General features: G+C 49.0%; 1 protein-coding gene and 1 long non-coding RNA gene across 2 annotated transcripts in view; one reads left to right on the forward strand and one right to left on the reverse strand.

Annotated features, from left to right (window-relative positions):
* Positions 1-2,279: 2,279 nt before the first annotated feature.
* On the reverse strand, positions 2,280-8,078 carry DLX6 (distal-less homeobox 6). Its single transcript, XM_081164872.1, has 3 exons — positions 7,330-8,078; positions 5,207-5,400; positions 2,280-3,026 (listed from the first exon to the last, which is right to left on the reverse strand). The coding sequence occupies exons 1-3, from the start codon at positions 7,916-7,918 to the stop codon at positions 2,775-2,777; spliced, it is 1,035 nt and encodes a 344-aa protein (XP_081020998.1). The 5' UTR covers positions 7,919-8,078; the 3' UTR covers positions 2,280-2,774.
* Positions 8,079-10,042: 1,964 nt separating this feature from the next.
* The window catches only part of LOC308570268, a 69,820-nt gene continuing 53,832 nt past the window's right edge, over positions 10,043-26,030 (forward strand). The window contains exon 1 of the long non-coding RNA XR_014001059.1: positions 10,043-10,253. This is a non-coding gene — a long non-coding RNA (uncharacterized lncRNA). The remainder of the gene's footprint in view (positions 10,254-26,030) is intronic.

The raw sequence follows: 26,030 nt of genomic DNA on the forward strand, positions 1-26,030 counted from the left end.
AAGGGGCTACCCCTCGGTTTAAATGTATGATAGCTTTCTCACTCCCTAACACGAATCTGAATAATTCAGTGAACCCCACAACCAGCTGTACCTCAGAAGCCTCTTCCATTCTTCATAGCATTATAATTTTGGTTAATTTTCAATTTTAGGTCCTACGTCTCTGCAATTTGTGTATGAATAACAGAATAATTTCCCTCTTTTGTTTCGCCTTTCCTGTTCCTGAATCTAAATAAAGATGGCTTTTTAGTATTAAAAGTGGAAGAAAATTACAGGTAATTATCTTTGACGGTAAAAACGCTGTAATCAGCGGGCTACATGAAAAATTACTCTAATTATGGCTGCATTTAAGAGAATGGGGGGAAAAACCTTCTTATGGATAAAAACCTTAAATTGTCCCCAATGTCTGCCTCAAATTGGATGGCACTGCAGCTGGGGGCTTTGTTCACAATTGATCCTGGGGAGAGCTGAACCCAAAGTTTCACAGTGGGAACGAGGAGGGGGGGGAAGAAAAGAAAACATTTTTTCCTCCTAATGTAACAATGCGAATGGTAGAAAATGACAAGACTTGATCGGTTTTAAGCCATTCTGAAGACTGACTGAGCGTGGAAGTTGCTCAACAAAAAACCGGCGCTGGTATATTGGTAAGTAGTCTTGGCTTTTGTGTCTAATTATAGTGACTGTCCTTTTGCACGACTGTATGTAGCTGTCATTATACGGAGCACTCTGAGGATCTCCATTGACTTCTGATAAATGGCTCAGTGGTTTCAAGGTTCATAATTTGAAGGATGCCCAGGGCTCTAGCCATTAATTCTCGCAGTATGGGGCATCCTGCTTGTGTGACGAAAGGGGCTTTTCGTGGTGCATGATTTCTCGCCTTTGCACCACCCTAAGAAGGATATGATTCGTCCTGGACTCGGCAATGGGGACCAGGGAGCGCTGAGAGAGAGAGACCTGGGGAACATTATTACGCAGCGTTAGCTAGTCTGTTTGGCGGAGGAGTGTGTGAGAGAGCTGGTGGGGTTGCGGGGGGGGGGGTGAGAGACCATCACCCTCTGCCACCTACAAAAGCAGGCAACCTCTCGACTTTTTGCCAAATCTTCCAAAAGGCAGTTCGAGGGCAGCTTTCGCGCCGCCAGGGTTGAAAACGGAAAAGAAAATTCCGCGGGATTCTGGAAATCCACGAATTTTCTCTGCGAGGCAGAGAATCCGAAGGGGACCCAAGTCGATTAAGAGCAAGCCACTTTGATGCTGTTGGTTTCAGAGGGTGCAAATTGGCTTGCAGATCCAAAGCAAGTCTCCTTTGCACAAAATAATTTTTACTGGTTAGCAGGGCAGATAGGTAGGTCGCAAAACCGATGCGATGTTAGGACTGGTGCACGCGTGTGTGTTATGTCATAAGCATCTATCTAGCTACTGACGTGATACATCTATGGCATAGATAACTACATGGGCATACATCTCTGACCATTACTATATTATATTATATTCTGTCTGTATAAATCTTAGGCAGGCAGACCATGCAGAGCACGTCTACTCTAGAGCAGCCCTGTGGTACTCTGTATGTGAACTATACGAAGCTGCCATCCTAAGCACGGTTACTGAGGAGGACAGTTCCGCCGAGTAATAAATTTCACATGACTGCATTTAGGATTTAAAACATGGGTGGTTCCTGGAAAGGCGCGGGAAAATAACCTTTCCAAAGCTGTAGAGTAACGCAGGACTCTTTTGACATTTTGTGGCTTTTACTCTATATATGAAAGGAGACAAAACATACAAAGTATATATACAACTAAAATTCAACAATATGTACAACAAGGTTGCTGGGTAGGCAGCTGAGAGACCGAGAGAGAGAAAGAGAGAGCTGCCAGCCAGGGAGGGAGGGCAGGTGGGTGAAAGAGATTTTAGCCTTAGGATGGGGTGCGGTTTTGTTTTGTTTTGGGGGTTTTTTTGTATGTATGTTACTCCCCCCCTCAAATTCTCTTTCTCCTGCGGCAATAATACATAGGGGGTGGGGAGTTTTCTTCTACAAGCTCCACCGAAATGAATGAGGGCACAGTTCCAATTCATTACAGCGGGGCATGCGCAGGAGAACTTCTGGTCAGTTTTCAGGTGCTTCCTTAGTTTCAAGTGACTTATGGATGTGGGAGAGAATATAGTGGATTCGCCCTCACAGCTGCCGGTTCCACTCCGAGAAAGCATGCAGATTTTACTTCGTGGAAGTGTCCTAATTAAACTAGAAAAAAAGTTTTTCCGCCCGCCCGCCCCCGCCCCAAACGGTATTTTCTTCTCCCTTAAAAAAAAAATCCCTTTCTCCGCCCCTCCCTTTCCAATCTTTTTGTTGTTGTTGTCAATCTCGGTTTAGTGAATAAAAATAGGATCGCTTCTTTTTCATTGAATAAGTTTTGTTATTTTTGTCGCGTGCTGTTGTTTTAAAGTTGCTGCGTGGACTTGGTGGGAAAAGTCTGTAAAAATTTTTTGCTTTTCGACTTGTACTCCCAGAGAGGTTTGGTGCCTCCGAGTCCCAAAGGAAATATCCCAAAGAGGAGCATCTGACGTGGGCCAGGACGTAAATGGTCTCTTTCTGCTCAAGATCAATCGCTGAGGTTTAAAGAGAAGGCGAAGGCGAAGCCGCCCCAAGTCTGTCTTCCTTTGCCACACACTCCAGATTCACCCAGAGCCCCGCGAGCTGCGCTGCTCCCCCCACCCCCGCCCAGCTTGGCAAGGCAGCGCTGGAGACAGCGGCTCCTCCGGCGAGCTGTTTCTCTTGGCCCCGTTCACATCATTTGTGGTCTCTGCATTGTGTCTTGATGTGGAGAAGAGTACCAGTGAGAATAACCAGGCATGTAGCTATTGGGAGGCATGTTGACTCCTTTGGCAGAGGCTGAAACGTCCCAGACAGGAGGCAAACCTGGAGACCGCGGAGACAGGGTGGCAGAGCCCGGCAGGGGGTCGCTCTCGTGAGGGTTGCCGCCTTGCTTGAGCAGTTTCTTGAACTTGGAGCGCTTGTTCTGGAACCAGATCTTCACCTGCAACCGAAAGGCAGAAGGCATGAGAGGTCTGCTAGGGGAGGAGGGGTGGGGTGAGGTGGGGGACTTAAGGCAAATAGACAGTTTCAAATCCATCCATGAATCTATATCTGTCTGTCTATCCAATCTTCCGTCCTTCTTCTCCCTCCGTGGCATGAACTTCATGATCTCCCCTCCCCGCTTCCATGGCCATTGTTTGAATCGCCCGCAATTAGGACTTGCTTAAGTAAACTGCGCTGAGACTGTTTGGAAAGGCTATTTCCTTCTGGGGGGACAGTTACAATGCGTGAGTCTCGTTCATTTTTTTCTTCTTCACGCGTCCATTGAAGGCAACCTACGCAGACTGAGAACCTGCGTGCGTGTATGGATATGATACCCATCGTCGGCCTATATAATGCATTACTGCATAAACGTCAAGACACGGCTACCGTTTTAGGACCGCTAGTGGGGAGGGGAACCAGGGCAAAGGAGGCAATCTATCCTACCCACCAGCCTCCCTCTGTATTATGAAACCCCACCTCCACCCCCAATTTAACCCTCCGTCCTTTTGGAGAGGGCCACAACGCTAAAGCCCTGAGCCATCACCGGCGCCATTGATCTTTATGGGACCGAGGCGAGATCCTAACCACACATACTCAGAAGTTTTTCACCGAAATCAGTTGGACTTACTTCCAAGTAAATGTGCTTAGGAAGGGGTGCCACTTCCACTTTTACGAGTTTTAAGATCAGGCTCTAAAACCGTCTGCAGCTGCACCTTCAAGGGGGGTCTAAATTGGCTTAAATCCCAAAACGCGTCAGTTTTGTTGGATTCCAGCTTGGCCTACAAAGAAGTAATACGTGAGTCAAAAGAAAAAGGAAGAGAGAGAGAGCAGCCCATTTCGTAGAGTGAGGGTGGGGGGGGGGGGGAGAGGAGAGGGCCAGGAGAGTTGATCTACTTCCCTGAGCAAGATGGTGATCTGTAGCTTATCGCGGAAATCATCCCAGTGGCGTAAAACCAACAAAACTGAGCCTTACATACATTGAAAATTTAATAAAACAAAAACAGTAGATGGAAGTTTAAAAAACAAAACAAAAAAAGAAGTAGCAGCAGCAGCAACAACAACAACAACAACAACAACAACCAGCCTTCTGCAGCAATGTAAGAGAGCTAGGTGTCATTCAAATAAGAGCTTTTTGCAAACATCCCAGCTGGGAAGGTGACAGTGTCCTGTCTCTGTACCACACTTTAGCTGCTCGGATTGTCATTAAATATGTGTGGTGGTGATATGCTGCTTTGTAAGGACACCTCCTGTCTTCTTTTGCCTTAAGGTCGCCCCTATATCACAATAAGGCACCAAATCCCAAATGCCCCTCTTTGCCTACATTCCTGGCAACCACCAGCGGATCCAATGAACATGGTCTATCCCTGTGGTTTTTGTTTTTTTCTGTCCGGAAGATTACAAACTTCCACAAAAAAGGTTTTTTATTATTATTCTTCCTTTCTGCATTCATGAATTCAAATTAATCGTTTTCCTTCTTACCTCGTGTGTCATTCAGGTTTAAATCTGCTGGGAAAGCCAGAACGCACCAACCACATTTAACTGTGGCTTAACTCGCTCTAATTTTGTACACGCTTCCCTTTGATCGTCAGCTCTATCATCACCTTTTGTACATTTCGCCTAAGGGCAAGCACTGAATTTCAGTTACTCATCCAGGATAATTTACTATTGAATATTACTAGGGAAGGTGCGCTTTCTTCGGGCCTAGAGGCTGTGCACCGTATGAAATAGATTTCCATTTCTACCAGCAAAGGATGGGGAGGAGGTTTCTCTGGGCCCCCAACAACCTTTTTGTTTTATGTATAAATTCATTTCCACCTCAGTGCTTATTATCACCTTCAGATTTGGGCTGTAACTAAGTAGATGCATGCCCAGATTCTGGAGTGGTGAACTCAAACCTTTCTCAACGCACCATCAAAACAGACTGAATTTGAAAAATAATAATAATAGAGAGAATGATATTTCACCAACGCATACTTGGCCATGTTTTTGCAGTCCACCGACCTGGGTAGCTGAGCTTCGCTTTTATTCCTAGCCTTTGGCCAATGGAATTAGTGATTTGTCTGCTTTATTTTGGCCTGGCCTGGCCTTCTCTCGGAGCCCAGGATCCCAGGGATCTCTCTGGACTTCCCCGGGAATTACCTGTGTCTGAGTTAGTCCTAATGAAGCTGCCAGCTCTGCTCTCTCGGGAAGCGCCAGGTACTGGGTCTGCTGGAAGCGGTGATTTAAAGCCTGCAGCTGGAGACTCGAGTAAATGGTTCGGGGCTTCCGGATCTTCTTCCCTTTCCCATTAAATCTTATCTCCCCGTTTTCGATAACTGTGGTTTTCTGTTGATCTGCAATAAAAAGAAAGTACATTTGAAGGGGGACGTCCAGCACAGCGAAGCCCTTCTATGAGAGACACCCCGGATTTTGTTTTGGGTGCTTTTCGTGTTGGGGAGGTGGGGGTGGGGTAGGAAATCAGAGACAAAGCCATTTCCATGCCAACAGAGTAGAAAGTGCACGGGGTGATACATAAGAAGGTCAGGCCGCCGACAAATCCTCCAGGCAGCCTTCTGCGGCGGATGATTCACTTGGACCTGCAAGATCTACCCGCTTTCCTGACAGCTCTGCTACCCAGGCGTGCTAGGAAATTCATGACACTCTCTTAATACAAGCAGTACTTCGCTCAAACAAAAACTACTGCTATTTCCAGAAATCCCTGGTCCTTGGCAAAACTGCTTCGTTTTAACCGAGAACCTGAAATGCACCCTGTTGCCTAGTTTGTGGCTACTGCATTGATCTCTCTTACCAAAACCTGTCGTCGTCTTTTTACTCCCTATACACACAAAGACACGCGCGCAGAGTTCATGCTACCTGAGCGTCTCATTTAATATTGGAATGTGTTTGAACTGCACACACAATTTGTATCTCCTAAATATGAATCTATCTCCAATCTTAGCATTTTCCCAAGGAATAAGCAAACAAGCAGGGTAGCATTTCTGCTTCGGATCTGTAGACGTATCTCCACAGCCAACGTACAGGTGCAAATGATTTTAGGAAGGGACGCGGAGCTGCGTCTTCCCTCGGCGACTTGCCATTTGTTTCTCGAGACGTTTACTGTAGATTAGCCATCCGATGGGTGCACGGACGGGATTTATAATGTCATTTTCTAGGCACAGTGGCGGGGGGCTAAAAATGTGATAAAATCGCGCAGGCAAAAAAACAACACACCACACACCTCTTCTCTGCAGTATATGCCCAACACAACAAGACACAGGAGTCACCAGCGCCTGACCTGGCTCTCTCGGGCGCTATCCCTGCTTTAGATTCTCTTTTCTCTCTCTCTGATCACCCTGCGTCAAAAGCAACAAAGAGGGAATAATCGTGACAGAGCAATTCCCTTCCCCAAAGAAGCCTGCAGTGCTATGGCAGTAGCCCGCCGTAGCAGGAGATGGGCTACGGCCCGGGCGCTCTTTCTAAGCGCATTTCTTCGTCCTGCACAGACCACCGTCTTGGAGAGGGCATCCGCGGGCTAGGCAAACAACATCCTAGGAAAAAGCAAAATCACTCCTGTTCCTCTCGACGGCTACATTATCGCAGAAGAAAGCCAGCACGGTCTTCGCTTAAGGTTTTCAATCCACACAGTCCATGGGCAGCTTCCAAGTAGAGGGCAGCGCCTCGGAGTCCCCGAAACACGACACACGTGCCTGAGCATCCCCACGCGCGTCGGCCGGCGGCCTGCGTCCAGGCACGCGTGTGGATGGATCCCAGAGGGAAACTCAGGATCCGGAGCACGCAAAGGGAAGCCAGGAAAGAGTTGCCGAAATCCGAGCCACGCTTACAGGAAAGCAAGTCCTCTGGAAGCGAATTCTTGTTGTTATTTTTTTGCGGGGGGGGGGGTGTTACCCTCCCAATGAAACCTGCACGGGATCGGGGTGAGGAGATGTCATTTCAAACAGAGATCTGAGCGGGAGAGAGCCAAGGGATCCCCATGCAAAGTAGCAACACCCCCCCTCGCCCAAGACATCCTGCGTATTGATTTGTAAACTTACTTCCGAGGGAAGGTTAAAAGTGGCGAGAGAAGGAGGAAGAAGAGGCAGGCGATGGAGGGAAAGCGAGGGAAGTGTAGCAGGAAAAGGAGACAAAGGGAGAGGAAGGGCATGCGGGAAAGAGAGACAAAGGAAGCCGGGAGCCAGCGGGCCGGCCGCGGGGGCTCGGCCCGGGCATCTCCGCGCCCGTCTCGTGGGAACGCTCCGTCACGCGTTGCCTCCCGTGTCACCCACCTGCGTCGTCCGGCCTCGCCGTCCCGCCCGCGCCTCCTCCTCCTCCTCCTCCGCCTCCTCCTCCGCCGCCGCCGGCGTGGTAGGGCTGCAGGTAGGGGCTGTGCTGCGCGTGGCTCACGTAGGGGTAGGCGGCGGCGGCTGCGGCGGCGGCGGCCAGCGAGCGGTGGCTGTACGAGTTGGCGGCGGCGGCGGCGGGGCCGGCCGGGTAGGGCGCGGCGTGGTGGTGGTGATGGTGGTGATGGTGGTGCGGGTGCTGGTGGTGCGGATGCGAGTGCGAGGCGGGCGCCGCCGAGTGCAGGCAGTGCAGCGGGTAGTGCGCGCCCGCCATGGCCGCCGCCGGCGAGCTCTGCTGCTGCTGCTGCTGCTGCTGCTGCTGTTGCTGCTGCGCCGAGTGCGAAGAGCCGCCGCCGCCGCCGCCGGGCGCCTGAGCCCCTGGAGGAGGCGGCGGCTGAGGCGGCGGCGGCTGAGGCGGCTGCTGAGGCGCCGGCGGCGGAGGCGGCTGCTGCTGCTGCTGCCCGAACTCCATGAAGGCGGATTTGGACGAGTCCGGCGCCTCCAGCCCGTCAGCCATCGTAGTCATGGTCATCATCCAAGTTGGGCAGCCAGCGACGAGCGCCTCAGCCCGGCTACTCGGCGTCGTCGTCGTCGTCGTCGTCGCCCCCCTCGCGCTCCCGCCACCTTCGAGGGAGCCTATTAGCCTGCGCCGGGCGGGAATTAGCGACGGGGCTCGCGCGCTATCCCCCCCCCCGGCGCGCTTTTTTTCCTTCTTCTTCTTCTTTAGCGAAAGCTGAGGAGGGGGGAGAGAAAGAGAGAGAGAGAGAGAGAGGTGGGAGAGGGGGAAAAGAGAGAGGGGGAGAAAGAGAGAGAGAGAGAGAGAGAAAGAAAGAGAGAGAGGGAGCAATAGGGGGAGAGGGGCCTTGTTAACTGAGGGAGGGGTGGAGGGGAGGAGTGTGAGAGGCGCTGGGGAGGGAGAGAGAGGGAAAAGGAAGGAGGAGGAGGGGGGCCAGAAAGAGAGAGAGAGAGAACGGCAGACTTAGTCCTTCCCGGGGCTTTTCCCCTCACGCTTCTTCTTTCCCTCCATTTGGGGGACTTTTTTTTTTTAATACCTCAGACACACACGTTCCCTCTTTCTCTCTCGCACCCTCCCCTTCTCTCTCCCTCTCTCCGGTTGGGGTTTGTTATTAGGTTTTTGGTTTGGTAATTTCTTTCCCCCTCGTTAAGGGGGAGGGGAACCTTGAGGGAGTTTAAGGCAAAAGCAGAGAGAGAGAGAGAGAGAGAGAGAGAGAGAGAGAGAGAGAGAGAGAGAGAGATAACCCCCTTTCTCTTTAAGGTGGATTCTCTTTCATAAAGTTGTGCTTCTGCTTTTCGACTTGAGGCAGCAGGGGGAGGGGAAGGCGCACGACAACACACAACAACAGCGGGAGCGGGAAGAGGGGGGGTGAGGTGGAAAGAGAGAATACGCCACAAGTCGAATGGTTGGTCCCCAAAGGGCAGCGCCTCCCCATTGGTCATTCCGCCCGTGACGTCACCCAGCCCGGGCACTTCTACTGGCGTCAGCGCGAGCCCACCTTCTGCACAACTTCAGAGCTCGCAGCGAGCGAGAAGCAGCCAGCCAGCAAGCCAGCTAGCTAGGCAGGCGCTTGGGGTGCATGTGTGTGTGCGCCGCACACAACCACAACAAAGCTGCGCTCCGAAGTAGCACCCTCGCTTTTACAAAGCCAAGCACCCTTCCAATGAGTTATGGGGTTTTTTTCCAATTAAAAAGAAGAATGTGCATTTATTTTCCCTACTGTCGTTGCATCGCAGGCTATCGCTGCCTCGCACGTGTCCGTTAGGATTCACAACAACACTGTCCAGCCTTGGCGTTCAGAGCCAAAGCGGTGCCCAGTAAAGAACTGTAAATTATGGTCTAGAATCCTGGATGGTAACTCAGAGTTCTTCTGGACAAAATTAGCAGGGTTCCTTCCTGAGGTATTTTCCTGATGATGCAATGTGCCCAGGGGAAGGATTCATTTAAAACACACAAACACCTACTACGCGCGCGCGCGCGAACTCGTTTTTCGGAGCGCTGTCCTTGGATCAGTACAATAGTGTCTGCTTTTTCAGCATCCTGCTCCGAGGGCGAATCCTCAGAGATCTGTCAGTAATACATCCCCCCCCCCTATTGAAAACAGAAGCTCCTGTAATGCTTTCAAATATATGCAAATGAGACATGCGGTTAGTGGTTTGGCAAATCTTGATTGCAATATAAACTACCCGAGGAAAAGTGCCTTCACCCTAAATTTGCCTTTCGATTACAATTCCAGTTGATTTTATTTTATTGTCAACATTGTTAATGATAAAAATAGAGTCGCTTCGCAGTTATTTTTACTTTCCGAAAGGAGGCAATTAGACTTCTAATCAGGAATACACAAAAAGGAGAGAGAGAAAAATCTCCCATGATTAACTGCACTACTTTGTTCAAATTGCAGCTATAAAATTCAGAACAATTTGCCTGTAATGATTATGGACTGGGTTTATTTTGGGAGGTGGAATAAAAGTGGATATAGCATAAATTATCCTCTAATTATACACCAGTGTCGCCTCAATTATCCTCTTATCAAAATGGTTGTCTAACTGCCGCATTTAGTTTCAATTCTCTCCCATTTTTTTCTATAAAAAGAACCTCATACCTTGTTATTATTAATCCATTTATTATTTGCTAGGGGATTTATAACAGAACATCCAGGTGGTATCGCCACATCTCTCGCAAAGATGGACTGGGGAAAGACATTAAGTTGGAACCAACACGCCAGCGGATCTATCGCGTTCTCGTTCTGGGGGACAAATCAGCTTGTGCTTTCTTTTTTTAGACAAAAAAGAATCTGTCGTCCACTGAGCAGGGAAACATTAGGATCCTTGGAGATTTACGGAAAAGGAGTCAGGTAGGGGGGGGACCAGACCGCTTTCAAGGGTGGGGGAGAGAAGAAGCTAGAGAAAGTTGGAGAGGCTGATAAACCTGCCGGCTTTCCCTGCATCGGCAACTTTTCTCCTGGAGGTGGGGGGAAATTTATCCAGACCAAGGGGACGTGTGATATGACATTGCTACGAGATTTGTTTGTTGCAGATCTGGCAAGTATTTATTTTTTTAAAATAAGGCCTGGAATTGAGAAGAATCAAGAAGAGGTTCTCTCTCTCTCTCTCTCTCTCTCTCTCTCTCTCTCTCTCTCTCTCTCTCTCTCTCTCTCTCTCTCTCTCTTCTCCCGCCCTCCTTCTCGCCAGGTCATGACAAACCTTAAGCAAATAGTTGGCTCTTAAGAATCCCACGGATCTTGCCATTTTGCGCGTTGCGCTTTGCGTTCAAAAGGTTTGGTTGCGCTTTGAGATGGGTAAGGCAGAGAGATCACCGCTCTGTTGTTGGGTAACTTGTTCACGGGACAGGGAGTGTGTGTGGGGGGGGAGTGTGTGCCTCTTTCAGAGATGATGGGCTGTTTCCCCCCTCCCCCCTCTTTCTCGGCGTTTAACTCCTGGAGCCTCTGGAGTCGGTTCAGTAACTCTGAATGCAGCTCTAAGTGTCTTGCCTTGTTCGCGGAGTTCTTAACAAGAGTCATACTCCGACACTCGAATAGGGTAACCCGAGACGGGCATTTACAAATCTCCAATGCCCTTTTTTAAAAAAATAAAAAATGTTCCTAGTCCTATGCAAGAACTGGGGTGGTGGTGGGGAGAGAGAGAGAGGTGGTTATGGAGTGGCGCGATTTTTAATACTGTATTTAAGAGAGCTGAGCGAAGGTCCAACTAGCGTTCTGCTGCCAGTTTCCTGAGAGGCTTTCTTCCTAGGGTGTAACTAACGCGCAGGTAGATTTGGCAGGTTTATTGCTTTATACCCTCCAGCTTCTTGTTAACAACCGTCGGGGAAGCGGTTTTCTGCAGTTGCCAAGAACAGTCGCGTTTCTCTTTTGCTTTTCGGAAAACACTGGGGAGTGGAGAGAGGACTGGGTTAGGGAGAGTTTCTGTTGTCGGTGTTATTTATTTTTCTTTCTCTCTCTCTCTCTGAAAAGCTCTGCCCGGTGCTTTTCTAGGATTGCAATTCCTATGCACTCTTACCTGAGGGTAAGTCCGCATTTGAACTCACTGGCAATGAATTCGGAGTGAACTCGCACAGGATCAATCTGTGGCTATATATGTATTTGTGTCCTGCCACACGAACCTCTGCTAAAGCAGATGATATGAGAGCGAAATCGTCAAGCGTTTTTATTTTCAAGGAAATAAAATCAGGAGAGAAACGCGCGCGCGTGGAGCGGGGCGGGGGAAGAGGCTGCGAGATCCATAAGCAGCTCACCAGGCAAATATGTTGGTGGGTAAAATGCCCCCCCTTTCTTTGAGAGTTTGTGATATCCAAGGGAACGAATCCCTATATAGAAATGTGTATAGAATTATCGTTTGTATCAATCTATTCATTCGCCTCTTTTGAATGGGGACCTTTCTGTATTTGTTCTAAAATGCTCGGCGAGATGTATATCCTTTATCTGTTCTGTTCCATCACTGACGTAACAGACACATACACGCGCTATGCACACACATACACATAGTAAGGTGATCTCTTTTATTGGTCCAACTCTGTTGATATAGAAATACGCCAACTTCTAAGCTACACACGAGGCGGAAGAACTCGGTGCAGCTCGAAGGCTTGCATACCCACCCACCTGCGGTGGAATTGCCCCAAATACAAGATATCATTCTACCTACGTTGCCATCCCTGTTCTGAGCTTCTTCGGCACCCCCACTACAGCATCAAGGTGTCGAGGCGTACCTAGCATGGTTGTGATCACGAGTCTCTTACCTCAAAGCAGACCAGTTGCTATTATTTTGGCTCTGTTGATGCTTTCGGTTCTCTTGCTAACATACGCCGCTCTACCTATAGACAAACACAACTCTTGGCAAAATCTGCATGGCGATTTTAAATACATCCGCACAGGTGGCGCCGACCTCTCTTTAATGTGTCTAGGATGGATGGACAAACTCCCCGAACGATTTTTCTCACCCGGGTTTTCCTCTCGCCACCCCTAACTGGTTGAACTCCCCGGGTCTTATCCTGGCAATTGCTCCATTATCCAAATCCACCAGGCTGGCGTTAACTTTCCGAGGCTCCCATTGGCTGGTGCGAATGGCTCTTGACTTTGAGGAGCCTCGCTGCTGCTCGTAAATATTTATTGTTTTCAGGATCCTGTTGGGAAAGAGCCTCTCACACCTTTAGGGAGCGGCGCTTGGGGGGACGCAGCTAAAATGTGCCTCCTGCCCGTTTCGAACCTCAATTCCCCTAGCCTGTGTGGGAGATCTCCTGCTGCTGATCTCCCCAGCCACCCTCGGATCGATCCCTTAGTCCCCGCTTCCCACAGGGTGCCAGTTCTCCAGCGGAGAAGGAAGGGCGAGGCCTATCCCGGAGGGATACCTGGTTCAACCTCTCGTTACCTTCCGGGGAGGGTGCGGAGGAAGCCCCTGGGGAATCTGAAGGCGAGGTCGTTCTCGGGGAGAAGTGGCGGTAGGTGGAGCTGTCCTCGCTGGTCCCGAAGTTGAGGAACCCCGGGCCTAGCCGTGGGGGGGGGGTGAAGTAGTGACCGCGGGGGGTGGGTTGGTGGTTTCCCCCCCTCCCCTCCTTCTTTACCCACATGGAAAACCGCGATTTTTTCACAAAAGACGCACGCTGTGCATTTATGGCCTATACAGAAAGCAACGTTTCCCTGTTACTTCTTATCTCCTCCTCCCCCCACCCCGTTCCTTAATTTCCGTCTTTCTGTTCTAGTCAGATCCGAAGGGAAACGTTTCGGTTTAGCAGGCCAGAATGTAAAGGGCCCAGAAGGATAATCCGAAGCCGAGAGGTTCTCTGTCTTCCCCACCTGAAATCAAGGATTTAGTATGAGATACTCAAGCTGCATTGGAAGTAAGCTCTTCCTAAATAAATAAGGGTTTGTTTCCCAATCGAGGCTATGACCCTTTAAAGCCCGGTTACTGGGGGAGAGCCCCCACCGCGGCGGGGACTTATTTCAGATCCTGTACTTGTTCAGAATATGGCGCCCACAAGCACTGCACTTTCACTGGGTGAGATTGGCCTGTGGCTCTGTTACATTCAGACCAGCTGGATGGCATTCAACTAAGTTTTTACTTCAGAGTAGACCTACAGAGGGACGCAGGTGGCGCTGTGGGTTAAACCACAGAGCCTAGGACTTGCCGATCAGAAGGTCGACTGTTCGAATCCCCGCGACGGGGTGAGCTCCCGTTGCTCGGTCCCTGCTCCTGCCAACCTAGCAGCTGGAAAGCACGTCAAAGTGCATGTAGATAAATAGGAACCACTCCGGCGGGAAGGTAAAGGGCGTTTCCGTGCGCTGCTCTGGTTCACCAGAAGCGGCTTAGTCATGCTGGCCACATGACCCGGAAGCTGTCTGTGGACTAACGCCGGCTCCCTCGGCCCATAGAGCGAGATGAGCGCCGCAACCCCAGAGTCGGTCATGACTGGACCTAATGGTCAGGGGTCCCTTTACCTTACTAGACCTACAGAAATTCCTGGACACAGCTTAGGCATGTTCACTCACCTCGCTGGGTCGATGCTGAGTAAAACTTAGTTGCGAACCACTCTTTAGTTCAACAAAGTTGTAGAGATAAAGCCATTAAGCGAAATTGCACACAGAATAAGCACAGAGATACTATTCTAAACCATTTTCTTTCCTTCTCCGCTCATCCCATCACTACGAAAAGCTCATGGCCTTGGTTTCCTCAGCGGCTTTCCTCAGGCCTCATTGCAAGGAAAAGCCTGACTTGGGGAGGGTGTTTGGTTGCTAAGATGAGCTCAGTTACAAGGTTCATTCTAAGGAAATTAGACCTGTATAAGTAGCCTTTGAATCCGCAGGAATAACTTGGTGTTCGTTTACACGGGTCTCGAAATAAATCGCACCGTGTGAGAAAGCCAGCAACTTTCTCTCCCGTGGATTTTTTATTTTATTTTTTTGAGGTGTAGTGGCTGTAAGGAACTGAACATAAACTGTCAAAAGCGAGGCCCTCAAACCTGTCAAATACAAGATCTACACACACACACACACATCCCCCCCCCCTTGCACATTTGCTTGGAAGGTCTTTCTGGCTTTAAGGACGCAAGAATATTCCTTAAATTGGAGAGAGGCTGTTAGTCCATTGAGCTCCTCATAGTCTAAGTTGGCAGGCTCTACGGGAAACCATCTAATAAAATGGTGTGGCAAAGTTACTTCTACAGGCCTTTCTTGTTTTGTGGAAATTGATTCAACATCTCGGTGGCTCCCCCTCCCCAAATTGCTTCGCGGTCCTTCAAATGAGATTCCTCTAGAATTAAGATAATGAAGCGGGAGAGGCCGTTTCCTAGGAGTAGTCTCAAACCAGTAGAACCCCGCTTAAAACACATGCACACAAAGACAGCCGTGGTTTCTTCCTCTCGTCTCTCTGTAACTAAGAGAGTTGTCCCCCTTTCCCTTGCAGAAAATCCGGAATCAAGGCCGAACTCTCTTTGCTTTGGGTTACGGACCTCCTACTGCAGCCAAATCCTCCCTTATATTTAAGCATCCCGGTGCTGGATGCAGCAAAGGGCTTCTTAGGGCCGCAATCCAAAGCACGCTTCCTCTCCTCGTGGTAAGTAACTCTCTTAGGACTTATTTTGGATTAAAAGTGGTTAGGATCGCGCTGCGCGGCTCTCCTCGTGGGTCCGGATGGAACTTTCGCAGCGGGTCCAGTACATCGCGAACGCATTTATCTTGGGAGCAACAGTCGCTTTCAAAGAGTGGGACTGCACACACACACACACACGCCAGTGAAAAATGGGAAAGGTCTACATGATGTGCGTCAGATCGAGAGTGTAAAACTGTTGTGATCCACGCACACTGCGCGCTTTGAAGCCAGTGATGGACCTCCCTTCCACGCAAACGTTCGCCATGAATTTTTCACCTAGGGTGTATTAAAGCACACTCAGAGAGACACTCTCGCGCACATATTCCGCTCGCTCCTGATACTGCAAGGAGCTACCGAGAAAAGGCTTCTTCCCAAACTCCTAAGAGTGAATTTGTTGGAAGAGAAACAATATTTTTCCGCCCGTCCCCTCATCCCCCGCCAGATGCACGCAGGATATTGACAGATGCAATCAGTGGGTCTTTTAAGTTATTTATTTCTCCTGCGCATAGCATATTTCATACCGGGAGCTTAAGACCCGGTGGATCCTGAATGTGAGAAAGAGAGAGGGTTGGAAGTATTTGATGACGAAGAAATCGACCTCGATGGCCGCGAAATTTGGAAGTAAATAGATGTCCCGATCTGCAACCCAGGGAAATGAGAGTGTCTTTGAACAGAATCTGCCTGGCAGCCGCCGACCACAAGGCTCTATTTAATGGGTCCTACTGATGCCAATGGAAGGACCTTTCCAAACCAGCCTAGCTCCTTATGCAACTCGGACCCGAACGCATTTTCCTAACCCCGGAGAGACCTCTTTGTACTTAGGAAAAGTAGGCGCAGCACCAAAACCACTTGCGCACATACTGTCGCGTGTGAACACTCGGTAGTAGGGACGGTCTGTGTTCCCTTTTCTCCGCCTCCTCCCCTTCCCGAGTTTTTGTTAATAGATACATTCCGAGAACAACAGGAAACGGGGGTCCTATTTTTAGAGTGATTTATGCGGAGTCGGTAGAAAGTCAATCAGACACACTTCCAAAACGCCACTGGGTCGCTCATATAATTCATTCCACTGTCAAACGCGACATCTTACACAGTATATTTTATTCCTTTGCTTAAAGGGTTTATAGACCAGAGTTTTGGGGGAGGGGAACGCTTGAGCTTATCTCATACAAGGTTTTTTGGGGCATGGGGTGGTGGAGGATGAGAAACCCACCAAAACGCTCGTCCTGAAATGAATGGAAGCAGCTCCCTTTGCATGCAACTTGATGGCATTATTTTATGTTGAATTGTTGTTAGCCGCCCTGGGGACCGATTGTGGAAAGGTGAAATAAGCAAATAAATAAATTCGCAGCGCGGATGGCGCTCTGCATTCTTTGAGGGCATCTATGCATATATTCTTTAAAAAGTAACAGGGTACTGCAAAAACAATGGAGTCTTGCAAGGCTTCAAATATCCCAAATTGTATTATGATAAAAGCTCCATGGGCTAGAATGTGGACATTGGTTCACGGAAGCTTACACTGTAGGTCCTGCCAAGAGATACATGGGATAGGGTTTTTTCAGTCATGGCCTCACATCTGGCAGATTCACTCCCGCAAAAAAATATGTGTGGCTCCCACATTATTGTTGGTTTCTATGGATTAATTGATACTGCCTATTTTCTGAGGGCCTGTGATATGGTTTTTACTGCGACAGCGTTCTGGTTTGTTAACACAATTTTGTACACCGCTTTGCAAGGCAATGCGCACTGAGAGGCGGATTAGAAAGAGCGTTTTCAATATAGAAATCATTTGTTCCTCCTTAACGGTTCCACCAGATTCCTGGTGATGGTGGAGGCTTTTCAGAAACCCATGCTTGCAATTTAGTTCTGTATCTAACTTTTTAGTTCTGGGTGTGTGCGTGTCAATTTAAAACCAAGCAAAATATGTTTGAAAACATTTCAAGGTTGTGTGTGTATATATATATAATATATATATATATATATAATATATATAATATATATAATATATATATATATATATATATATATATATATATATATATATATATATATATATATATGCGCACCGGGGAAGTAGGGGTTGCAGGGCTGCTACCAAAGTCTTGTTCACGAATTTCTAGAACAGCTGGCACTGTCTACAGTGGATCTATCCAGCCCCTCGTGACAGCCCCCACCCCCCAAAAAAATCTCGACATGAACAAGCAAACAGTTTACTTGAGTATTTGAGCGCCGGTCATATTTCATCGGAATTAAACATGGCTTATGTTGAACAGGACTCGCAATAAACACGGATAGGATTGGGCTGTGAGACACCAGTCCTTTGCACTCTTACTCATATGTAAGTCCCCTGAGGTTACTTCCAGGTAACAGGCTGGCAGCCCCAGTGTCTGGAAGAAAGAGAGAAAAGAGGCTTAAACTGCTGTCCTCTATGAACTCACTGGAACTTACTTCTGATTAAGACATGTGCAGGATTGTTAATATATATATATTAGGGATGTAATATATATATATATTAGGGATGTATTTAGGGATGTAGACTATATAGAGCACACACGCGCGCACCATGTTAAAATGGGCTCAAAAAGAGAAAATGTTTCTTTTGTTTTCCTTTAAAATAATGAGAGAGGGGGAGTGAGGAGCTCTCTGCTTTCTGATCTTACTCTGATGTAATCCGTTATATGCGTGAGAGAGAGCGAGAGCGCGCGAGCGCGCGAATACATGAAACTGATCCATTTAAGCTGACCCCTAAAGTTTGGCTTGTGTGTACACAGATAACTGATATCTGTTTTCTCCCTTCCTTCGTTTGATTTCCAGCTCGCCCTATGCCACAGGCTCAGAGCAGATAAGATTGTGACACAGTGTCTTGTTCTCAAGGAAAAAACCCCTAAAGAGTCAGACCTCAAACGCAGGAAAATAAGGAAATGGGTATCACCTATTTCAGAATCCACTGAATCTGGAAGAGTCCCAGTCTGAGCTGGAGACAGGTTTGTGGGGAACGGATAAAATAAGTCAATCCACACACAAAGACGCGATTCCTGGGACATAGCCCACTCTGTAGGTAGGTTGATAGAGAGATAAGGATGGATGGATGGATGGATGGATGGATGGATGGATGGATGGATAGATAGATGGATGGATGGATACTTCTGGGGATATTAACGTATGCATAGTGCGTTTGCTCCGCCATTCTAAGGACGTTCACTCAGAAGTAATTCCTGTAGTACAGTACTCAGTGGAGCTTACTTCATAGTAAGAGTGCTTTAGCAGGATACACACTTCTCAATGCTTGGGATTATACAGCAAAACTTGCGCCATCTCATCCAAGGGAATAAGCCCCATTGATCCCAACGGGACTTCCATCTCAGCAGACTTCTATAGGATCGCAGTGCACGTGTACAGCTCACTTCTTAGGAGCAAGATCCCTGAAACGTGTGTGTCTTTCTAAGCTCGTGCCCAGCTTCTGAGATGCCTCAGAGACATCTCTCTGTCCTGCGGAGAAAAAGCGCTGGAATCGCGAGTCCTTCTGGCGCGATGGTCTAGAAAGGCAGCGCTGCCTCTACCAACCTTTAATATCCATCCGAGCAAGCCACTTTCTTGACATCAGTAGGAGAGAGCTAATTAGGAGTGAATGAGAAGTGCGAGCTGAATGAAAAGGCACCTGCCTCAATCCTTCGTCGTCGTCGTCGTCGTCATCATCATCATCATCATCATCATCATCATCATCATCATTATTATTATTATTATTTATTATTATTATTATTATTATTTTACCCACCTCCTAAAATTTGACACTATTCTCAAATATAAGCATTTGCTTAAAAGTTTTTCTCCTTCCTTCCTTCCTTCCTTCCTTCCCTCCCTCCCTCCCTCCCTCCCTCTCAGGCTAACCTCCCGCCCCCCAAACCCCCTCTCCATCTGCTGATCACATTTCCAGCGCTTCCCCCAACCCTGTTTACCCCCAAACACATTTGCTCTTCGTCTTCTGCCGGGATGTCATATTGTCATCTCCTTAATAGCGAGCGAGTGGGAAGCAAAGGATCCCACAAAAAGAGGTCACCTCCTCTAGATGAAAGCGAGCTATTTTAAGGAGAAGCCAGGGAGTTAAACGCTGCCAGTCCGAGAATGGATGGAGGGGAGAAGACGCTCTCCACCGCGCGCACCCCCCCCCCCGCACCCCCGCGGCACACACACTTTCTTTTCTCCTCCTCCCCCTCCTCCTCCTTCCTCGCTTTCTGGATTGTAAACCCACGAGCATTATAACAGACTGGCAGGCGTCAAGGGCTTTCCATACCGCTAGTGTGAAGGAAGTGGCGGAGAGCGTGCGGGGGGGGGGGGAGCAAGCGGAGAAGGGAGAGGGAGGGGGAGAGAGGGAGGAAAGCCTACACAGATGGATCACACACGCAGCGTTTGCTGCACAGCACCCTGGGTCAAAATAATGGAAGGCAGACGGGAACGATCCACAGAGACCCAGCCACTGTCTCTTGTACAGATTTGTACTGTAATTTAAACCGGATCCTTCTTCCAGATGGGTTCAATGTGTGCTGCTGGGGAGGCGATCGAGCGCTTTCAAAGCCCTGCGGGAGAGGGGGGCGGGGTTAGGAACAATGACTTTCCCTGGGATGGGGGTGTAAAAGCCGGTGGGTGAGGAACTAAACTGGGGATGTGGGATGATCAGGGTGCAGAGTCTCGGGAGTTTAGCAGTAGGTGGTGCATTGTTTTGATGCGCATGTTCTGGTGGAATCCGAGGCAGCAGCTTCCCCGTGTGAACGCGTTCTGTCCTCACAACATCTGCCACGCACGGTGACCCTTCATCTGGATCCTGAAGGCACCTAAGGCCGCCCCCAATCCTCAGCATTCTTACTAAGAAATCAATTGGCCTTATTCCCCCCGTTGCAGTGCTGCTTAGGATAACAGCCTGCTAAGACCCTCGCTTTCCTTGCTTCTATTTAAACCACCACCACCTTGTCTTAATTCGAGATACTGTTTCAGAACGGTTTCTTCTGGCTTCAGGGGCAAACGCCTTAAAAGCCGAGCGATTCCTTAACTGGGGACTGTTTGGTACCTTCCAACCTTTACTCCAAACCTCAATAGTCTCTGGCCGGGATCCACAACTCCTCCTTCTCCTCCTCCTACTTATGAGGGCTGACTTTTTAGGAGCGTGCTCAGGATGTGGTTCAAATCCAGTGCAGTCACACAGCACCCCTTCTTCCCTCCACGGATCAGTTTTTCGGCTGCTGCTCTCCTCCACATCAGTTTCATTCCAAGCATTTTAGCTTCTCCAAGTTACGGATCGCTCCAAGGGCGATGGCTGCTGCTGCTGCTCTTCTGTTGATAGTATCAAATACTGCAACTAAATATTAAATACTGCTACTAATAAATCACTACCACCAACTATATCTATATTTTAATCCTGCCTTTAACCGCTGGGATTGTGTGCCTGGCATTCCTCCATTGTGCCCTCACAACATCCCTGTGAGGTGGGTTGGAATCCAGAGGGAGCGTCTGGACCAAAGCCTCTCTCTGAGCCCACGTTGGAACTCAGGACTCCGTGGAAATTAAAATCAGGGCCGCAGCAGCAGTTCAGAGGCCAATTCACCACGAGACGTTTTCCACGATGATTTATTGGCCCCATTATTCTGGCTGTGTCGTACTATTCTCCCTTCTTGATGTGCTTTTACAAATCTTGCCTTATTCCTCTTATTTTCTATGGGAGAAGGTCGGCCCGTCTCCAAGTTCGGAATGTGCCAGGGGGATCAGGCGCTTGGGTGGATTCCTGTCTGCCCACAAGTTTGCTTTGGCTTTGCTGAAATGAGAAAAGGAAAGAGGAGAGGAGGAAGTGGAGTGGGGGCGGCGGGGTCGATTCAACCTACAACCCCATCGGAACCTGTGGGGTTTACTTCTGAGGGGGGAAAAGACCTTGGATCGAGCGCCCCGGCTCTAGCCAGAGAATTGCGTCCGCGCGCAAAAGTGCAACAACCAGCATCCATGGACTTTTCTTCCGTATTTCGTTTTCTAATCCCTTCTAAAGCGGGGCGGCGAGCGAAGGCTGCAATTTCACAGAGCTGGCTCCTTAAGCATAGACGCGGCGCTCTCCTGCCTGCATCTCCGATCGAGTTGCAGCCCCGTCCATCAATATTTCAGACGGTCCAGCAGCGAACTCCTTCTCGCTGCAAGGAACCGACCCACCGGCCGGATCTTCTCTCTCTCTCGTCACATCTCCAAGAGCATCGCCGAGAGCCAGAGAGAGCGAGGATCGCCTCGGCAAATGAAGGCAGACACTTTAATTGCATCAAATTATCGCGATGGCCTCCTTCCCTCTTTCTCCTCCACCTTCAGCTTTTTCGCTTTCTCTTGTAGCTTATTTTTAGCGAGCTTCAAAAAGCCTCCGCGTCGCTTCCCCTTGTTGCGCTAAAGGCAATTATTTACTCTTACCTTCAAAGAATACATTTACCAAGCGTGGCATGGGCTGGTAGTAAACACAGGAGACAGAGACAGAGGCAGAAGTTTTCATGTTTCTGTTGGAGTTGATTTAATTAATGCAGTTGCCCTGGCTTCTCCCCCCCCCCCCCACTTTCGCCCCTGCATTTCTTTACTCAGGAAATTCTAATTATCTAACTATACTGGAAAAAACTCGCTGGCTTTCCCCTCCCTGGCGGCTTCCGTCCCTATAAACTGAGCGGCTTCTTCATCAAGTTCTCGGTAGACAACGAAACATAAGTGAAAATTAATTACGTATAAGCGATCCATTGAGAGATCCATTATCTATTAACTCTGGGGAGAGACGTAAGACACAGACAGACACACACAGAGAGAGGGAGGGAGCCGGGAGGGAGGCCTACCACTACGTTGAAAGTAGCATCTTTCTGTCACGCACATTTAATTAAAAAATTGCAAATTAATAGAGCCGCTCCATAATTCAATGAAAGACCATTCCGCCTCCCATGACTTCAACAGGGCTCAAACTATCGCGTTGGCTTTAGTTACACTGATGGGTTTAATTCCTCTTCTAGGGAACTATTTCATTTTGAGGCCAGAATAATTTATTCCTGGTCTGATTGTCCCGTCCGTCCGTCCATCTATTCATTCTTCCTTCTTTTATGGCAAATGAATAGGAAACTGAGGCCCAAGCGTAGTAACGCCTCCAAGGTCACATAGACAGTCGTGTCTGACACGTGCAATGAGCGAGGGGTTATCCTTTTACGTATTGTTAATGAATAGCTCCAACCCCACCCCTAGACCCCATGAAGCCAATCGCAGAATTGGGGTGACACATAGAGCGGTCGATGGTGATGAAATCGGCCCCCTCCCCCCCCCCAAATGCAAAGAAGAAAAGAGTAGCTTTCCATGTGTACTACGCGGGAATACATTTTGCGCTACGTCCTCTTCTGTAACTGTGCTAAGCCGGAAGGCATGTAATTAAAGCCACACGTTACGGACGGCGACAGTCAAGGTCTGCCCCTGCGCCCCGTTTCCCTCCGCAGATCTGCCTGCCGCCCTTTTGCAGCCACTCTGAGAGCGATTTGTTTCGAACTTCCGGTCACTTCCTGGAGGAATTCTGAGCTTGGTTCCGGTCAGCGCGGGGTGGGAGGCCGCCCTAGAAGTCTGTGTAAGTCAGCTCGAGTTCCCGGGAGGTAAGGAAGGGTGTAATGAACTTAAGAAAGTGCCTGGTCAATGTTGTTCAGTCACTGATCTATGCTCCATCATTTCTTAATACTACTACTACTACTACTACTACTACTACTACTAATAATAATAATAATAGAAGACATGGATCTGCCGGATAAATGTAGACAACTGAGAATTATCCTTTGGTCCAGGTAGGGATTGGTGTAAATATATACAGCTGCGTAGACTTGCGACTTACACAGCACTCTTCTTCCCAAACCGCAGAAGACGTGGTGGACCCTGTCAAAGATCTCATATTCTATCCCCTCGTTAGTCCCATGTCTACTCTGAAGTAAGTCCTACTGCAGTCAATGGGGCTTACTCCAAGCAAGAGAGGTTGGGGTTGCAGCCTTAATTATTTTATTCCTTAGTCGAGGCTCCCTGTCTCTTTCTCAAGACCCAAATGCATCGACATCTGACTGGACGCAAGCATTTAGAAACGGCTGATCTGTCGAGATTATAATCTCAGCTAGCGTTGTAAATCCGACTCATGAGCTCCTTAGGTGGGGAGGTCTGTTTTATGTGACATTCCTGTGTCAGTGCGGTTCTCCCCCCAAAAAAGAAAGAAAGAAAGACTATAAACGAGAATTGGCTAGTTGAACCTGCCAAGGGATTGGTTTGGTGAGGAAGTTTGTGCTTTAAAGGGCAATAGAGAAAATCTAGCTCAAGACTGTGATCTGTCCCATTTCGAAGCGAATTTATTTATAGCACTGTTTCCTTGCGATTCTCTGGAAAGGAAGCCGCTCAATTCTACCGCGAATTTGTGCAGAGTGATCCTACGTAATATTCCCCGTGGGACTTGACATCAGACATAGGAGCCAACTCCATAAAATATTTGTGGAGGCCGAACCACCCCAAACTTGATTGGCATTGCTGTTTACATTGTGTGCATGCACCGCGTCGTGTGATCGATTATGCGGGGTGGGGCTTATCTGCCCCCCCCCTATATTTTATTCAAGTTGGAACCCTTGGCACCAGATAGAAATGCATAGCCGAGCATGGCCTCTGCACGCAAGCCCACGTGGCTGTGACGACGCCCCGATGTGCAGTCCAAGGGAAAAGGGCAGAGCACGTGCTCTGAGTGCCAAAAGGGTCCCCGGGTTCAGTCGCCAGGCTCCTGCCTGAAACTCTTAATTAAGAGCCATTTTCCAGCCAGGACCCACAATACAGTACAGAACTAGGCAGACCAATGACCTGCCTTTTCTAATCTAAAGCATCCTCTGAGTCATGAAAGTGGAGATAGTCATGTTGTTGTTGAACTGCGATTCCCAGCAGTCCTGGCGGCTGGTCGGGGCTGATAGGAGTTTTAATCCAACAGCATATGGAGGGCACCACGTTGCAAGGGTGCCAACTTGAATAAAATATTGGGGGGGGGTTTTAAGCCCCGCTCCTCAAAATCTATCGCAAGACACGGCACACACCATTTGAATGACAATGCCCATCAACTTGGGGGGAGGGCTGGACCCCTCAAATATTTTATTGGTGGGACCGAAGGAACCTGGGGCCCTAGGAGTTGGCTCCTATACAACGTTTTTAAGTCCACCCCACTGGCTCCTATGGGGTTTAGTCCAAGGACAGTACTCAGGAGAATGCAAGAACCACAGCCCCAAGTCCTGTATCTTCATCTCTCCCTCCTTCTGTAGGGGTCACCCCCCACCCCCCGTCGAGTTGTGTAGAAAGCATCTTCCAAGCCTTTCCGCGGGCTAGAAAGAGCGACGGTGATCGCGGGTTTAAGCCGCCTTTCGCCTGATTTCCGCAAACCGCCCTAACCCAGCAGCGCTGCTCGAGCGAGGTTGCACGAAAATTGATAAATCTCCTTCTCCACACCCTGTTCTTTTAAAAAGCGTGAAAAGCAGGCAGTCGTCACCACCAGCGGGTTTATGTTGCGCGGACTCCGGCCTTACCGCCGCAGCTCCAAATTACAGCAGTCAAAATCCAATCAAGAAGGATCTGGTTAGTCTCCACTGAGGGGTAATTAGTAGTATTAATTTGCCGATGTCGACAGCTTCAGGGGGAAAAGAGAGAGAGAGAGAGAGAGAGAGAGAGAGAGAGAGAGAGAGAGGGAGGGAGGGAGGGAGGGAGAGAGAGAGAGAGGGAGGGACGGAGGGAGGGAGGGAGGGAGGGAGGGAAGCCACGCTGGAAAAGGCCTATCAATCTTCCAAGCGCAGAGGTTGGATGGGGAGGAGAGAAGACCAGCGAGTGAGCGAACTTGGCGAGGGATTTCCAACCAGGCAAATAAGTCAATAACAACAGAGAATAGCAAAATTGCTCTCCCAAGCTGTTCCTTTGGGGAAGGACTTGTAGCTCAGCATGTAAAGAGCCCAGGTTCATTTTGGTCTCAGGCTCTGGAGATCCGCTGGCAGTCAGTGCAGAAAACTTTGAGCTAGATGGATCAAGGTTCTGATTCCCTTCCCCGTAACTCAAGCAGTGATCTAGGGTTGGCATGACAGCACCCCTGGCAGGTGCTTAAAAAGGAGAGTCTAGTAAAGGAGAGTCTCCTCCACAGCCTGTTCCACTGTCGAACAGCTCTAACCTAACCTTAGGGAAGTTTCTCCCAATGTGTAGGCAAAATCTGCCTCCCTGCACTGATTCCGTTCCTGCCCTCCGAAGCAGCAAGGAGCAAACCAGCTCCATCTTTTGCATGCGGACCCTTCAGATACTAGAAGACAAGCCTTATAAAGTGGGTAGCAAGGTGTCTGATCCAAAGGATAGAACCCATTCCTTAGAACAACTTGTGATAACCATTGAAAACAGGAAGGGGAGTCAGGGGATATGTATGGAGTCACTTAGCAATGCCTGTTGTTCAAGAGGGACTGCTGCGTGGAAAGTTAAGAGTTCCTCAAGTCCAGCCAGCTAAGAGAAAAATGGTAGGGCTGGAAGAAGGAGGAGGAGGAGGGCAAGGTGAGTACACAGGTGCATAGGAAGTTGCCTTTTTCCAGCTAAGATCATTGGCCGATCTGGCTTAGTATTGTCTACAGTAAACTGACTGGTGGTGACTCTCCAGGACCTCAGGCTAGGACTCTCTTCCAGTCCTATCAAGAGATGCTGAGGATTGAGCCTTCTGCATGCATAGCAGATGCTCTGCCACTGACCTTATGGTGCTTCCCCCATTGAGAAAGAGGCAAGGGCCTGGCTTCTGCAGGCACTGCTCCAAACAATACATTGCAAAGTTATGCAAGAGAGACAGAGACACTCCCAGGAGTATTCCTTCCACCCCTTTCCTATTTGTCTCCCACTAGCACAGGGTCGCTTCTCGTAGAATCCCAATACTCTTGACCCTCCCCAGTCCTCCTGCAGTTGACCAGCATCCTTACCATATGAGAGCACCCCACAATTTGAACATCTCAGCCATGGGTAGGCAAACTAAGGCC

Source organism: Podarcis bocagei, assembly GCF_964188305.1.
Source record: "Podarcis bocagei genome assembly, chromosome: 12".
In the NCBI taxonomy this organism is placed as follows: domain Eukaryota; kingdom Metazoa; phylum Chordata; class Lepidosauria; order Squamata; family Lacertidae; genus Podarcis; species Podarcis bocagei.

Bases quoted from the DNA above. Each gene is read 5' to 3' on its own strand.
- DLX6 (XM_081164872.1), bottom strand. From the start codon at position 7,918: ATGATGACCATGACTACGATGGCTGACGGGCTGGAGGCGCCGGACTCG. The intron at 5,401-7,329 runs GTGGGTGACACG...TTTTTATTGCAG, and splicing joins GGCGAGGCCGGACGACGCAG to ATCAACAGAAAACCACAGTT. The intron at 3,027-5,206 runs GTAATTCCCGGG...TTTCGGTTGCAG, and splicing joins TAGGACTAACTCAGACACAG to GTGAAGATCTGGTTCCAGAA.